The following is a 14,496-nucleotide window of genomic DNA, read 5'->3' on the forward strand; positions in this document are numbered from 1 at the left end:
CTCACTATTTTGTATAGTAATGATGAATCTCTCTCTCTCTCTCTCTCTCTTAATATCTCTCTCTCTGTCTCTCTCTTTTCTCTTTCCTCTAGACTTTTATAGTATTGAACAGAGGAAAGGTCATTTTTCGCTTCAACGCCACTTCCGGCTTCTATCTTCTAAGTCCCTTCAACCCTCTTAGAAGAATAGCAATTAAGATTTTGGTACACTCATATCCTTTCATTAAAGCATAAATCAGATAAGCATTGTTATTTAGAGTGGTTCTCAAAGTTTCACTATCATTATTTCACAAGCTAGAAGTTAGCCCAATGAGCGAATGTATAATAATGAATATAATCAGAATATAGTTTTCTCTCTCTCCACTATTGTCTCCCCACTTACAGTATTGTACAAATCTATGCTCAATCTAATCTAACAATAAATAAAACATCCTAGGGTACGGACACACCAGAGTTTGCCTATGCCAATGTTTTCAATGGGAACGGAACGGAAAGCCGCACAACGGCAACAAAATGCTCCGTTCCCATTGAAAAGCATTGGCAGAATCCGCCGCATAGGCAGAATCAAACTCCGTTGTGACCGTACCCTTATGGTGGTCTCTGGCACAAAATCTTTTCATACAGGATCCACGCCCAAATACATATACGATATCATTTTGGGGGTCCTGATTTAGAAGACAGGCCAAATCTGTGCATCTGGTATCCAATATCTGCATGTTGACACATGTATGTTAACCCAATTTAGACCTGGAACGCATCTGTGTCATTTTTAGATTTATTTGGCTATTTTTTTGTTTTAATCTTGAAAATGTGTGCAAATCTTAAAATATATATATAAAAAAAAAATATATATATATATATATATATTATAAAATGGGTTAAGGATGGTGAGTAGTTTATTTACAAAGCCACCTCAACACATGTGATCAATGGATGTGTTTTATGATTGAGTGGTGGTGTGTCGTCAGTCATGTGTTTGATAATGCTGATCCTTGACAACAGCTTTCACAGCGTTCAGCATATTAATCATGTGCACCATCCTTACCAACTGTGCGATTATGACCTACGCCCAACCGCCAGCCTGGGCAAAGAATGTAGAGTAAGTTTGTCCTTGAAATAAAGCATACATACGTATAATTAGCAAAGCCAGGGAATTCCGCCATGCAAATTAACACATTTTATTTCTGACAGGTACACGTTTACTGCCATCTATACTTTAGAAGCACTTGTCAAAATGTTGTCTCGAGGATTCTGTGTGGGAAAGTTCACTTTTCTGAGAGACCCATGGAACTGGCTGGATTTCTGTGTCATTGTAATGGCGTAAGTATCTACTGTGGTTTTTGTCAATTAACCGCTTAAGAACTATTTTATATGTTGTTGTGCGATGGTGTAGTGGGTCAAAAATAGCTGATCTACAAGTCCACAAAGTGCCGCAATGCTTGTAGATCGTATATTTTCACTATTTTTGAAAAAAGAACTATAATAATAATAAGTTCATTGTAAATGTAGTTGAAGGGAGCTGAAGAGTTATCCCCATTATGGTTTTATTTGTGATTGTATATTCTTTCACCTTAGTTGAGGCGACCTCATTATGAATACAGCTGTAGCAATTTAGATACATCCCCATAGTAACAAGGTCATTAACACAAGTCCTTATTATTATAATGTTGTTTCCTATGTGAATGTGTTTCCTATTATGTGTTTCGTATGAATACAAATCCTGTTTCCCTACAGGTTTGTAACTGAGTTTGTAAACCTAGGCAGTGTTTCAGCTCTTCGCACTTTCAGAGTGCTGAGAGCTTTGAAAACTATTTCAGTTATCCCAGGTAAGCTACCCTAGCATTTGACAGCTATCTGCGTGTGGGATGATCCCCCCTGCAGCCACCCCCACCCCACTCTTCTTGCCCCACCCCCCTCTTCTTGCCCCACCCTCTGCACTTGCTATATTGTTTTGTCATGGCGTCTGTATGTGTGATCCAAAACCCCACCCCCTGCCCCCTTATTACAGATATATCACAGAGTTTGTGGACCTGGGCAATGTCTCAGCCCTCAGAACATTCAGGGTTCTCCGAGCACTTAAAACTATCTCAGTCGTCCCAGGTGAGAGCCAGGTTAAATGGGCTGGGCTAACAGTCCATCATCACATTCCATTCGTCTCTACTTTTAACAGGCTCTGATCGATGTCATCGCTTGCTCGTCGTGTCACAATGTGAAACAGTAAAATCCAGAATGTTAATTTAACTATGAAAGTGCAAAAAATGTACAGGCCATTTGTATACGAAATTAACACTCCAGATTTTGCTGTGTAGCCATTAAAAGCAGGAATATAAAACAGCAAGAATCTTTGCGGTTCCATGCTTTTAGAAGTACTACTTATTTTTTCTTGTGTGCGTGTGTGTGCGCGTGTGCACGTACGCGTGCACATACGCTCGTGCATTTGTGTGTTCGTGTTTCCCCCTTAGAATACCCATTCAGTGTATGGTAGTCTTGGTAGATTTAGATTTTATTTTCACTGTGTATCTATGGCATGTTTGTTGAATGGCCAGCTTTCACTTTTCCTTGCTTTTATTCCTTCCTTGGATGGATGTTTCTGTGTGGCCCCTGCTTCTGTTTTGTTCTGCTAGAGTTCATGCCAAAGCTAAACTGTTGCATGTATACCTTGCATGCGCATACATACTAATTATAAACCATACCAAAACTCAAATTGAGTTGATTTGTTGCATGTATTCATGTATCAGTGAAATCTTAACAAATTAGTTTTCTTGCCATCTTGAATTTAATGATTGGTCGACATTATGTGTTATTTAGGAAGCACTACAAATGTGTGTCTTGTAGTAAGGATAGTGATAACAAAGTTTTACTTCATAGTTCATAGTCTTCATGCTGGAGATTGTACTTTGCATACTTTGTGTTTGATGTTTTTTTCTTTTTGTTTGTTTGTTTTTTATACTATTCTGATCGTAACAAATGGTACCATCTTTGGCAGGCCTGAAGACCATTGTTGGTGCCCTGATCCAGTCAGTGAAGAAGCTATCTGATGTGATGATCCTCACCGTCTTCTGCCTAAGTGTCTTTGCCCTCATAGGGTTGCAATTGTTTATGGGCCATTTAAGACATAAGTGTGTGTTGAACTTTACTGAGGCTATGAATCTCCGCTTCAATGGCTCACCGTTTGCGGAATGGGCGTACACAAATGGGACCTTGGACCAACCAATGCTAGACGATTTATGGACAGAGCACATCAGTAATAACAGTAAGCAAATGATTTTCCTTCAGTTAAAAAGACTCAACATCCAAGGATGTGTGGGTAGCACTCACCAGGATGCCAGAGAAGTAAAGCATGTGTTATCTGTTGTGTAGGGTGGACAGTGAGACAAACTTGATTCCACAGTATCTTTCAGTACATTCATCTTTTTTAGGTACCTCCACCATCTAACATTTGAAGTTGTATTGTGTGGACCCACCATGGCCATTTAGTCAAACACTGACTCTACCTCTGTCCTCAGGGAATTACTACAGCCTGCCGGACAAACGGGACCCGTTGCTTTGTGGAAACGGCACCGCAGCTGGGTATGATTTACTCCAAATCTCAGAATATCCCCATATCAGATTAGACAATAATAACGGATTGAAAAATAACTGTTATCTGTTTATCTGTGCGCTACTTTCAGATTTTTTATTTTATTTGACTTAAAGGATAGCGGCTGTGTTTTTCTTTTTCACCTTTTTTTTTGTTACATTGGTCCCATCTACATAATCCATCATTGTCAATCATGGAAAAAACAAGACTTGATCACAGTTATATAATTGCACTGCATTAAAGTAGACATAGTACGTCCTTGTCAGAATGATATCACTTAGCATACATTTGCTACGTGATAAATTTGATTTCCATTGACATTATTCACACGGCAGCCATTTTGCCCTTATGTAGAGTATAGCATAAGCGCTAAATGGCCAAGTGAATATGGACAATAGTGTGAAGTGACAGGGGGAGCAGATACATCGATGGAACCAAAATATGACAAAACACCGGCGGCACCCTTTGACAGGCTTTCAAACCATTGCAGGCAATGCCCGGAGGGTTTCTTCTGTGTCAAAGCGGGAAAGAACCCAGACTACGGTTACACCAGCTTTGATTCCTTTGGGTGGGCCTTCCTCTCTCTCTTCAGGCTAATGACCCAGGATTACTGGGAAAATCTTTACCAGCAGGTATGCAAGGGAAGCAGAGGGGAGTTAATCAAATAGAATGAAAAGCATTCTGTGACAGATGCAACTACATATTAAGAATGTAATCTCAGTGAAATGATCTAGTCTACCGGTATATATTTAATGCACAGTTTATATCAGGTCATGCCAGTTGAATAGATCATTCAGGCTGACTGGAACCAAGGGTCAGAGATATGTACTTGTCAAGTAGCACCAGCCCCTGGCATCAGATGATATAAGAATGGATGTTATTTGGATAGATCTGGAGGGAAGATTGTTTTGCAATTAGCTAGTTCAGTGGTGTAACTTCATCGCTCATTGACTCAGTCAGAGACATTCACATTCATAGGGCTGGAACCGCTGTTGTGGTCCAGCAATAAATAGTTTGTTGTTAGGGACTGGGGGGGGAGCGTTCTTACATTACAATATTATCATGAAAGAAAATATTGTCCTGTTCAAACTAATTTGTTAACAATGTGCAGGTGTGTTTTTGCTCAAAGAGTCAAAGATGAGTCCTGTTGTGCCTTGGGCAAACACAAGTTGAATGGCCCTTTAAGAGATGAATGGCTCACTTGAATAGGCTCGGCTTAAAATTCTACTCTCAGCAAGTAAAACAAACAATAACCCAACAAAGGTCTCGTGAGAGGTTTTCTATTGCACAAGGGACAATTAGGTATTCATCATCAAGCTGTCCTTGAGGTGAATTTCTCTCTGTGCAGGAAAAAAAACATGCAAAACACTGCACTGCTAAAAGCACTACGCTGCACCTGTCAAAAGGCTAGAAAAGTTGTGCAGATATTTTGTGAACTTTTCATGGTCACGATGCAGTATAAAGTACTGTAGCCAGCCAAACAGTTAATTGCCACAATAACTAAATGTCTAACCTTATAGCCTAGTCCTACGACAAAGTATAAATAAAGCGTTAGACATTTGCAGAATGAAAAAAAAAAAGTAAACAAATAACAAATGAGCAACTGTGTCTTCCCTTCAGACACTGCGAGCGTCTGGAAAGCCCTACATGATCTTCTTTGTGCTGGTAATATTCCTGGGTTCCTTCTACCTGGTCAATCTGATCTTGGCAGTGGTGGCCATGGCCTATGAAGAGCAGAATCAAGCCACCATTGAGGAAGGTCAGCAGAAAGACATGGAGTTCCAGGCCATGATGGAGCAACTAAAGAAGCAGCAAGAAGACGCTCAGGTACAGCATTAGGCCACGGTGCCCCCATAATTCTGACAGTTACAGACTGGTAAGGGTCCATTTGGTTCTCAAACGTTGACATTTCAAAGACCCCTAATTTGGTATGCATTAGGCCACAGACCCCCAGAACTCAGACTGAGTTACAGACTGGTTTGAGATCATTTAGCTGGAGGCCGCCTGAAACCCCCTCAAGGACCCCTGGGGGTCCTTGGACCCCTCTTTGACAACCACTGCACTAAACTACCTTTAAGAGGATTCCCAGTAGTGGCAGGTTCAAAAGATAATTGACCACTTAAGCTCTATTACATTTTTCTACACATTCAAAATGTGATTTTTTTCCCCCCAACAAAAACAGCTGATCTACAAGCTCATGTTGTGAGCTTGTAGTGCATCATGTACAGTCGACGGCGCACTGGTTTGACGCTTCGGCAGGTGCTGGCCACTCCCCTGTCAGCGTGCATGTGTGATAGCCTATTAGCTTTGCAGAAATGTTGTTCCAACAGCAAATTTCACTGCTAAACTAAAGCATACGTTTACTCTTTTTAATGCTTCATATTACCCACAGTCTGCACCTCTTTGGGTGAGCACCATTGACAGATGTCTTAATTGTTCATCCAGGGTGCCCCCCTTTACTCGCCTATACTAATTTGTACAACGTCGCTCTACAGAATTGACTAATCTTACACTGAAAAGGTGTTTTTTGTCAAGTGACGCTTGTCGAAAGGGATTAAGGCACAGTATAAATAGTCTTAAGCTCTTTGCAGAAACTCATACTACTATAAATCGACTTCAAACTTGGCACATGCATCGCAGAGGACCTGTGGGAGTGCGGTGCCCGGCCTTGAGTTGGTTGGATTGACCGTTGTCCAGAACAGCCGATCCGACTGATATTCCCATACCCGATATGGCCCGACCAACTTCTAGTATGTTTAAGCGTGTGTGTGTGTGTGTGTGTGTGTGTGTGTGTGTGTGTGTGTGTGTGTGTGTTTCTCTTTCTCTGCCAGGCAGTGGCAGCTGCAGCCGCTGAAAACGGGGAGGTCACTGATGGAGGCGGCGTCACAGGAAGTTCCTCCGACGGCTCCAAGCTCAGCTCCAAGAGCGCCAAAGAGAGACGCAACAGACGCAAGAAAAGGAAGGGAGAGGAGGGAAAACTGGGCGACGAAAAGTTCCCTAAATCCGAATCGTCCGACAGTATAAAGAAGACCCGCTTTCGATTCTCCGTGGATGCTAACCTGCTCTCGTATGACATGAAATGCTCCTCTGCACATCAGGTTTAGTACGATCTGTTTGATAAAAAGATCTGTTTTTGTTCTTTGTTACTAGTATTGTTCAGTGTTTTGTGTTATGTCAATCCACACATTTTCAGTCAACTATCCATCCAACTCTGTGTAACGTGCTCTCTGCATGAAGCCCGAGTCATACTTTGTCGACGCGTTGTGATGAGCTTGTAGGTCGGCTATTCTCTGCCATTTTCGGTGTGACAGCGTCGTGCAGGAGAGCAAAAGTTAGGCCTAACTGTAGTCTGTTCAGCAGCATACATTGTTTGGCCCTATCTTTTGCTATACTGGGTGGTTAACACAACACCATCATCATGTTGTATCGTGCCACTAACATGATCAGATGACTAGTGCTCAGTGTTGCCAGATTCTGTGAGAGAAACAAGCAACCAGGTCTAGGAAAACCAGCCCAAAAGAAGCGACTATGGGCCACACGAGCACTTTTAACATATACATCAGCTATTTGAAAATAGCAGATCTACAAGCTCACAACGCGTCGCATCGCGACGCGTTGTGAGCTATTTTTGTGAGCTATTTTTGTGAGCTATTTTTGTGAGCTATTTTCTAATCAAATCTTGCGGGGAAATTATAATAAGCAGATCTGGCAACCCTGCTTATGCTGCCAAAGGAACAATGTTTGTCATCATCATCATCATCATCATCATCACCAAGATGCCTTTTTTCATTTTGCTCAGATTGTTCTTCTCTTTTCATTGCTTTGTATCATCACCATCATCACCTTCATCTCTTCATTATGCTTCATCTTAATTATTATCATCATCATCATCATTACCACCATTATCAATATCCTTTTTAGTAGAATCATCAACAATCGTCGCCGCCATGTACTGTAACCACTGCATTTTCCTTGAGTTATTTCTTTACCATCTTCATGGAATACAAACGTTTGCAATATCGCATACAAACAGCATCATCATCATCATCATCATCTACAAAGGGCTGCATCTGTCCTCATCGCCATCGCAGCTTTTTTTCCTTTTTTTATTTGCTTCGCTCACAACGTGTATCAGTGAAAGCCAGTGAAGAATGTCTCTCTCTCTCAGTCCTTCTTGAGCATCCATGGGTCCACGCTGTTCTCGCCCAGACGGAGCAGTCACGCCAACCTTTTCAGTTTCCGCGGCGGCGGCGGCCGCGCTCTCGACACGGGCTCCGAGAACAACTTTGCCGACGACGAGAACAGCACCGTCGGGGACTGCAACAGTCGGAGGGGCTCGCTGCTGCTGCTGCCGCGGGGACGCGACCGCCGCAGCAGCAGCAGCGCGAGCCAAAAGAGCTTCTTGTCACAAGTCCTGCGTCCGCCCAACGGGATGATGATGCACAGCGCCGTGGACTGCAATGGGGTGGTGTCCCTGGTGGGCGGGGCATCGCTCCCCGCGTCCCCTGTGGGACGTCTCCTGCCTGAGGTGACCGTAGACACAGCATCCAGCGACGACGACGTAAGGAAGTGGCATTTTCGGCCGTTGTCCTCAATGTGCTTACAGTGTGATTTGTTTTTATTTTTTATCCCCTCCGCTACCTTCACTATTTTGATATATTTTTTATATGTTTTGCAAATGTACCCATTTTAATGAGTGACATCATTTATTTTACATTTTACCGTTGAACGGATCTGGTTTTCTTTTTAAATTGAACGTACAGCACCCTCTATGCCTTCATCTCTGTGCTGTTGTTTTATGTTTTGTCTCTGTTTTTGGGTGGCGCAGCTTTGCTCTCTGCTACTGACACAAATAACTGAAGCATTGCTTTATTTTCATTCATTCGTCCATGAAGGTGAATGTAATTGTAAAACTTGTAACGTCTGGGTGCATGCCATGTATCTAATCCCTAGGATGACACCGCCGATGCAGAGGACGGAGAAGGCAAATGCAGAACCTGCTCAGAAACTATGGACTTCATGGACAGCCCACAGGCCAGACAGAGAGCTTATAGTGTAGCTAGTGTTATAACGGATACTATGGAGGGTGGGTAACAGGCATATTACCATCCTGACACCAGCAACATGATGACTTTCATCATATTAAAAAACACAACTGATAATACATGAACACTCTCTCCTTTGTGCACCAGAACTTGCAGAATCAAGGCAGAAGTGTCCTCCTTGGTTTGAAAAGTTTGCCCGCACATTTCTAATATGGGAATGTTGTCCGAGATGGACGAGGATAAAGAAGAAGGTTAAAGTGGTTGTGATGGACCCATTTGTTGACCTCGCCATCACCATATGTATTGTCCTAAACACGATGTTCATGGCCATGGAGCATCAACCAATGGAGACCAATTTCTCCATTATGCTCAAAGTGGGGAATTATGTGAGTGGAATTATTATGTTGTTCTTTAAAAATGTGCGTTGCAAACACATGTGAATTTGCCCATTAAAAGCTAGTATTTGTCTTTTTTTATTTAGGTGTTTACCGCCATCTTCACTGCTGAAATGGTCTTCAAGCTCATTGCTTTGGATCCATACTACTATTTCCAACAGGGATGGAATGTTTTCGATGGTATAATCGTCAGCTTGAGCTTGCTGGAGCTTTGCATGTCCAACGTGTCTGGAATGTCCGTCTTGAGGTCATTCCGATTGGTAAGAGCAACCTTCTTGCCGATGCCAATATGTTCAGGTAGATTAGTTTTGAGCTCATACATCAAAACTGATCTTTTTTTCCTCCCACACAGCTGAGAGTATTCAAGCTAGCTAAATCATGGCCGACCCTCAACATGCTGATCAAAATCATTGGGAACTCAGTTGGGGCTTTGGGGAACCTGACTCTAGTGCTGGCCATCATCGTGTTCATCTTCGCTGTGGTGGGCATGCAGTTGTTTGGCAAGAACTACCAAGACTGTGTGTGCAAGATCTCCGCAGACTGCAACCTGCCCCGCTGGCACATGAACGACTTCTTCCACTCGTTCCTCATCGTGTTCCGGGTGCTGTGTGGCGAGTGGATCGAGACCATGTGGGACTGTATGGAGGTGTCCGGGCAGACCATGTGCCTCATCGTCTTCATGATGGTCATGGTCATCGGCAACCTGGTGGTACGTTGTTTCTAAGCATTGCTTTTGTATTCATGGTTGTATGATTGCAACTTTTTTTCTTACTTATTTTGCTTTTTTACCTCCTTGTTTTTGATACATAGCAAAAAAAAATACTTTGAGGACCCTACTGTATTTTGCCTGACCACACATCATTTTAAGACCGATACGGTGGCCATGGGCGCCCAGACTAAATAACAAATGTATTTGGTATTTAGTCAAATGACAAAATGACAATTGCATCGGTTGTAATCTAGCAATGACACTGTGCTGAAATTTGCACCATTTTGTGCTGGGCGTAAGATAAAGCCCTGAAAGAATCTAAGAATAAACCCTTAGGGGTTGCAATGGATTCATGATAGTTCTGCTGTTTTCACTATTTTTGTTATGTTTTTGAAATGTTGAAATGCCTAAGGCAAAACCTTTTCCAAAATAAGGATTGATTACTAATCCATTATTTGATTAAATATCAATTAACTTGATTAGATCGATTAACCACTAGGTGAAGTCATGTGAAGTTACTAAGTCATTATGTGACAGGTGCTGAACTTGTTCCTGGCCTTGCTGCTGAGCTCATTCAGTGCCGACAACCTCGCAGCGACAGGCGACGACGACAGTGAAATGAACAACCTGCAGATCGCCATCGGACGCATCCACGACGGCGTCGCCTTCGTCAAGTCCCTGCTTCGCCGCGGATGCCGCAGCGTCTGTTGCAGGAAGAGAAGGCGCAAGAAGGGCGAGGACAAGACCCTGGATGACCTCCAGCGACCGTTGGGACACAACCACACCACCCTAGATGTCATCAAGGACTTTTCCAAAAACGGCAATGGGGATGTTATAGGAGTGGACAAAAACGGAGACAAGTACATAGTCAAAACCATGAGTGACGATTCCATCATGTCCTTCATCCACAATCCCAGTGTGACGATCACTGTCCCCATCGCTGACGTTGAGTCGGACTTTGAGAATCTTAACACGGACGACATCAGCAGCCTCTCCTCTGATATGGATGGAAGCAAAGTGGTGAGCATGCTTTAACTTCTGAACCACCCTATATTGTTCCTTGTATAACAAATAGGAAGAATAGACAATCTACAAGCTCTACAAGCTCACAAAGCATCAATGCGTTGTGAGCTTGTAGATCTACTATTTTCGGCGTATGTTTGCCAATTTTCATAGAAAGTTTGCCTATTTTGGCCAAATATTTGCCTATTATGACATGCTGAGAATAGGGAAGCCAAGGTTCATTTGGTTAATCTAGAATTCCATGACAAATATGAAAACTAAAAATGCTCAAATGCCAATGTTTTGCCAATTTTATGCCAAATAAAGTGTTGATGAAGTTTTTTATTTATCATAGTTATGAAGTATTGATCTTGTCCATGCATGCCGTAATTAAGGGGTAACTACGCAACAAGAAATGACTTCCATTCAAATCCCGCTTACGAAGCCTATCAGAGCCAGATAAAGGGGAGTCAGTGGAGGATATACTGAGCGTGTGTGTCTGTGTGCGTACGTGGGTGAGTAAGTGCGTCGGTGCGTGCGTACTTTCGTGCGTATGTGTGTGTTAGGTGTGTGTGTGTTGTAATTCAGAGTGATTTCAGTGCCGGCTGTGGTTCTAGGCGGATGCGTCTGTTGTTTTAGATAAGTCGGATGTTAAATCGCAGTGGTCATGTTGAAGCACTTAGCCCACTGTCCATGGCAACAAGAGGATGAGCATGTGACATGCCGTCTCCCCTGGAGACTCCATATACCAAGACCCTTTAACGAGGAGAGGCCACAGACACAGGAAAATACCAGTGTTCAGATTACATTATTTGCCATTTAAGTCTTGAGTGCTTGAGAGCTGCATCCTCCTCTTAAGGGGGCTGTTTGCTTCGTTTCTGAGATAGACCCATTTCAGCTCTCGCTAAGCGTGCTAAGCGGACAGTAAAGCCTGATTTATAATTTGTCGTATGGTGGTGTTGTAAGCTGAAAATAGCCGATCTACAAGCTCACAACACGTGGCATCGCTGTGCATTGTGAGCTTGTAGAACGGCTATGTTTGATACACGACACTGTCGTACGATGGAGTATGAATAAAGCATGTCACTCATGGCTCTGTCTGTCAGGTAGCTGCTGCTTTTCAGAACAGATCATTTGTTCATTGTAATGGTAAAATACGGAGCTGAGTTTCATTGAGTAGCGAATGTACTCTCTCTTTAAATACTTCTGATTATAACCAAAGCGTGATCTGGCAACTTTTTGTATGAATTGTAATGCGTTTAACTCCTTTTGTTACTGCTGCTGCTTCACAGATGCTTTCCAGATTTTCAGTAAGAGGAAACTTGTAAGAACACTTTAATGTACATAACACTAACTACTGACCACAGTCACACGTAAACCATTTTGCTCTTACGTCATACTCTGGGGTGGGTGGGGGGGTAGTTAACCGGTTTCCCACCCCTGCCTTGGCCTGGAGTATGACGATAGAGCAAAATGGCAGCTGTGTAAATATGGTCAATGGTGATTGCCTGTCCAATTTACAACATTCAACCTATTCATTGGATTGCTCAGCTTTCTTTGTGTGACTGTACTTATCTCCTCCTCCTCTTTGACCTATTTGGTTTTGCAGCTGTTGTGATGCTGTGAGCTAGTTTTATTGATTTTAATTTCATTTATATTCATTTTACAAAACCCCAGTTCAAAGTGAATGAGCAGCACCGCTAACTTAATGACCAGGATTTATAATTGCTTTCTTCTATTTATTTATTTAGTTTGTTTTGTTGAGGAGGGAGGAGATTGTGGGCAGTCATTGATCACAAGGAACAATGAGTTTTGCTTTGTGACATCATAATTCATGTACCAACTCGTGGCATTTTCATTTGACAAATATCACTCATTTCCAAATAAAGTTAGCCCCAGTATATTAAGCATTAGGATTCTTAAAATGTTGAATGCTGAATTCAGCTATAGTATATGGGGTTTTACTAAAATAATACTAACTAAATAAGAAGAGCAGTAACTTAAATAACGTGCAATTTCACTCAACTATCAAATCGATGTGTATTGCAATGAACAGTATGGATAGAAGGAAGCTTAAAGTGTAGCAGAAGTCTTCAGGAGGGCACATTGAGTGTTAGTGCTTACACTATATCATAGTAGCATGCTTACATCATTCTCTGTTCTACATTAGCTGGTCCCTGGGCAGCTCAGTATTGCTGCATTCTCCAGGAAGGCATTCAGGCTGCTTTCATCCCAGAGCTATTAGCTGACACACCCTAAGCAAAGTACAAAACAGGAGGTTGAGGGAGAGACCATGTATTATAGCTGCTGTATAATATTGATAGTGTTTACATCACACTGCATTGTAGAGTATACCAAACCTTTCTTCAATCAAGATTCAAATGTGATCTGTATATAATATTTTTTGCTTACGGTCGATGTACTGTAGTCCTAGCCTGATATTCCCGTTTACAGTATGCTAGTAGTATGCTGATGATCCTGTATAGTTGAATATACATAATAATTGTGTGACTTGCAGTAAATTGCTTGAAAAACCACAACGGTTTATTTAAAGCCCTATAGGAAGTACTGTAACTTGATTGACTCACCTTTTATTCAATTAAAGTCTTAAGTTATCTTGCCTGGGAGTGTTGAATTTCCACTCTTGACTTAAGAGGAAGTGATCAGGCGACTAGACCACAGTTCTGTGATGCAGACTCCTTAATGCTCTCTATGACCAGGTGCAGAGCACTGTTTTTCAGATGTCAAACTAAGGTGGATATAGCCTTACTTAAAATCTAATCAAAATGAAACTCATCCACTGTTCAGAAACTGGACGTGTGTTTTCATGTCATTGGTTTATTTGAACTCTGTGAATCCTTTTTGTAATGTATGATTACAGAAGGTGCTAATTATTTGGTTTTAAAAAAAGGTACCAGACATGAAAATACTGGAGCATATCCCATCACGCTTGATTGAACCATTTAGTGACTTCATATCCATGACACATCTACTGCAACAGTGATTAAATTGAAACCAGTTTTCACTCGAAGTTGAATGCTAAATGTCCATCAGCATGAATGACCATTGTTGCACGAAATGAGATGACTCTTGTTGAAAAGATATGGATTCTGCTTACAGTAGATATAAGCAAGTAGTCTTACATTACTTAGTGACCCATGGTAACACATGCCCAGACTCATTTACAGGAGTTCAGTACAGTTATTAGCTGGTATTTGAGGTGCCATATTAAATGCACCAGTGCGGGTCAACGTTTTAATTGTCAGAGTTAAATAAACACTTAGTTCTAACTCATACTAACTCGGCACTGACTGTGCTGGCTTCCCACACGATGGTAATAGTTGGACTAACACTAGTTTTGTGTGGCTCCAACAGCTGATGATGGACGGTGAGGAAGACGATGAAGATCTGATCAGCTCCTCTGAGGGCAGCACAGTGGACATCAGGATGCCAGGGGAAGGAGACGAATCCCCGGACCTTGAACCGGAAATAGAGGAACCTGACGCCTGTTTCACAGATGGTGAATAGCACAATTTGACCATATTTGTATGTATTGTATTTGTATCCTGTCCAGTTTATACTTGTCTCTAATTGGTTCCCTCCCTTTTTCCCTCTATCTCTTCACCGAAAATTGCCAATTTACTAGCTCACACCCCGCTGCAATGCGACACGTTGTGAGCTTGTAGATCTGCTGTTTTCACCAGATCTTTGCTTATTGTGACACGCCCAGAATAGGGACACCAGGGTTCATGTAGTGAACATGGCC

General features: G+C 42.1%; 1 protein-coding gene across 2 annotated transcripts in view; it reads left to right on the top strand.

Moving 5' to 3' along the window:
* scn1laa (sodium channel, voltage-gated, type I-like, alpha) overlaps positions 1–14,496 on the top strand; it is a 36,388-nt gene that overhangs the window by 12,024 nt on the left and 9,868 nt on the right. Inside the window, exons 3-17 of one of the 2 annotated variants that reach the window (XM_084084914.1) lie at positions 93–210; positions 1,008–1,098; positions 1,191–1,319; positions 1,734–1,825; positions 2,986–3,252; positions 3,506–3,569; positions 4,070–4,211; positions 5,200–5,406; positions 6,411–6,677; positions 8,533–8,665; positions 8,772–9,010; positions 9,106–9,279; positions 9,372–9,728; positions 10,266–10,748; positions 14,106–14,250. In XM_084084914.1, the coding sequence (XP_083941040.1) occupies positions 93–210; positions 1,008–1,098; positions 1,191–1,319; positions 1,734–1,825; positions 2,986–3,252; positions 3,506–3,569; positions 4,070–4,211; positions 5,200–5,406; positions 6,411–6,677; positions 8,533–8,665; positions 8,772–9,010; positions 9,106–9,279; positions 9,372–9,728; positions 10,266–10,748; positions 14,106–14,250 (2,908 nt within the window). Of the gene's footprint in view, positions 1–92; positions 211–1,007; positions 1,099–1,190; positions 1,320–1,733; positions 1,826–2,007; positions 2,100–2,985; positions 3,253–3,505; positions 3,570–4,069; positions 4,212–5,199; positions 5,407–6,410; positions 6,678–8,532; positions 8,666–8,771; positions 9,011–9,105; positions 9,280–9,371; positions 9,729–10,265; positions 10,749–14,105; positions 14,251–14,496 lie in introns of both variants that reach the window. The other variant, XM_084084913.1, reaches the window with a different exon arrangement.

The sequence above is a fragment of the Gymnoscopelus microlampas genome (assembly GCF_963454915.1).
Source record: "Gymnoscopelus microlampas genome assembly, chromosome: 17".
Taxonomy (NCBI): domain Eukaryota; kingdom Metazoa; phylum Chordata; class Actinopteri; order Myctophiformes; family Myctophidae; genus Gymnoscopelus; species Gymnoscopelus microlampas.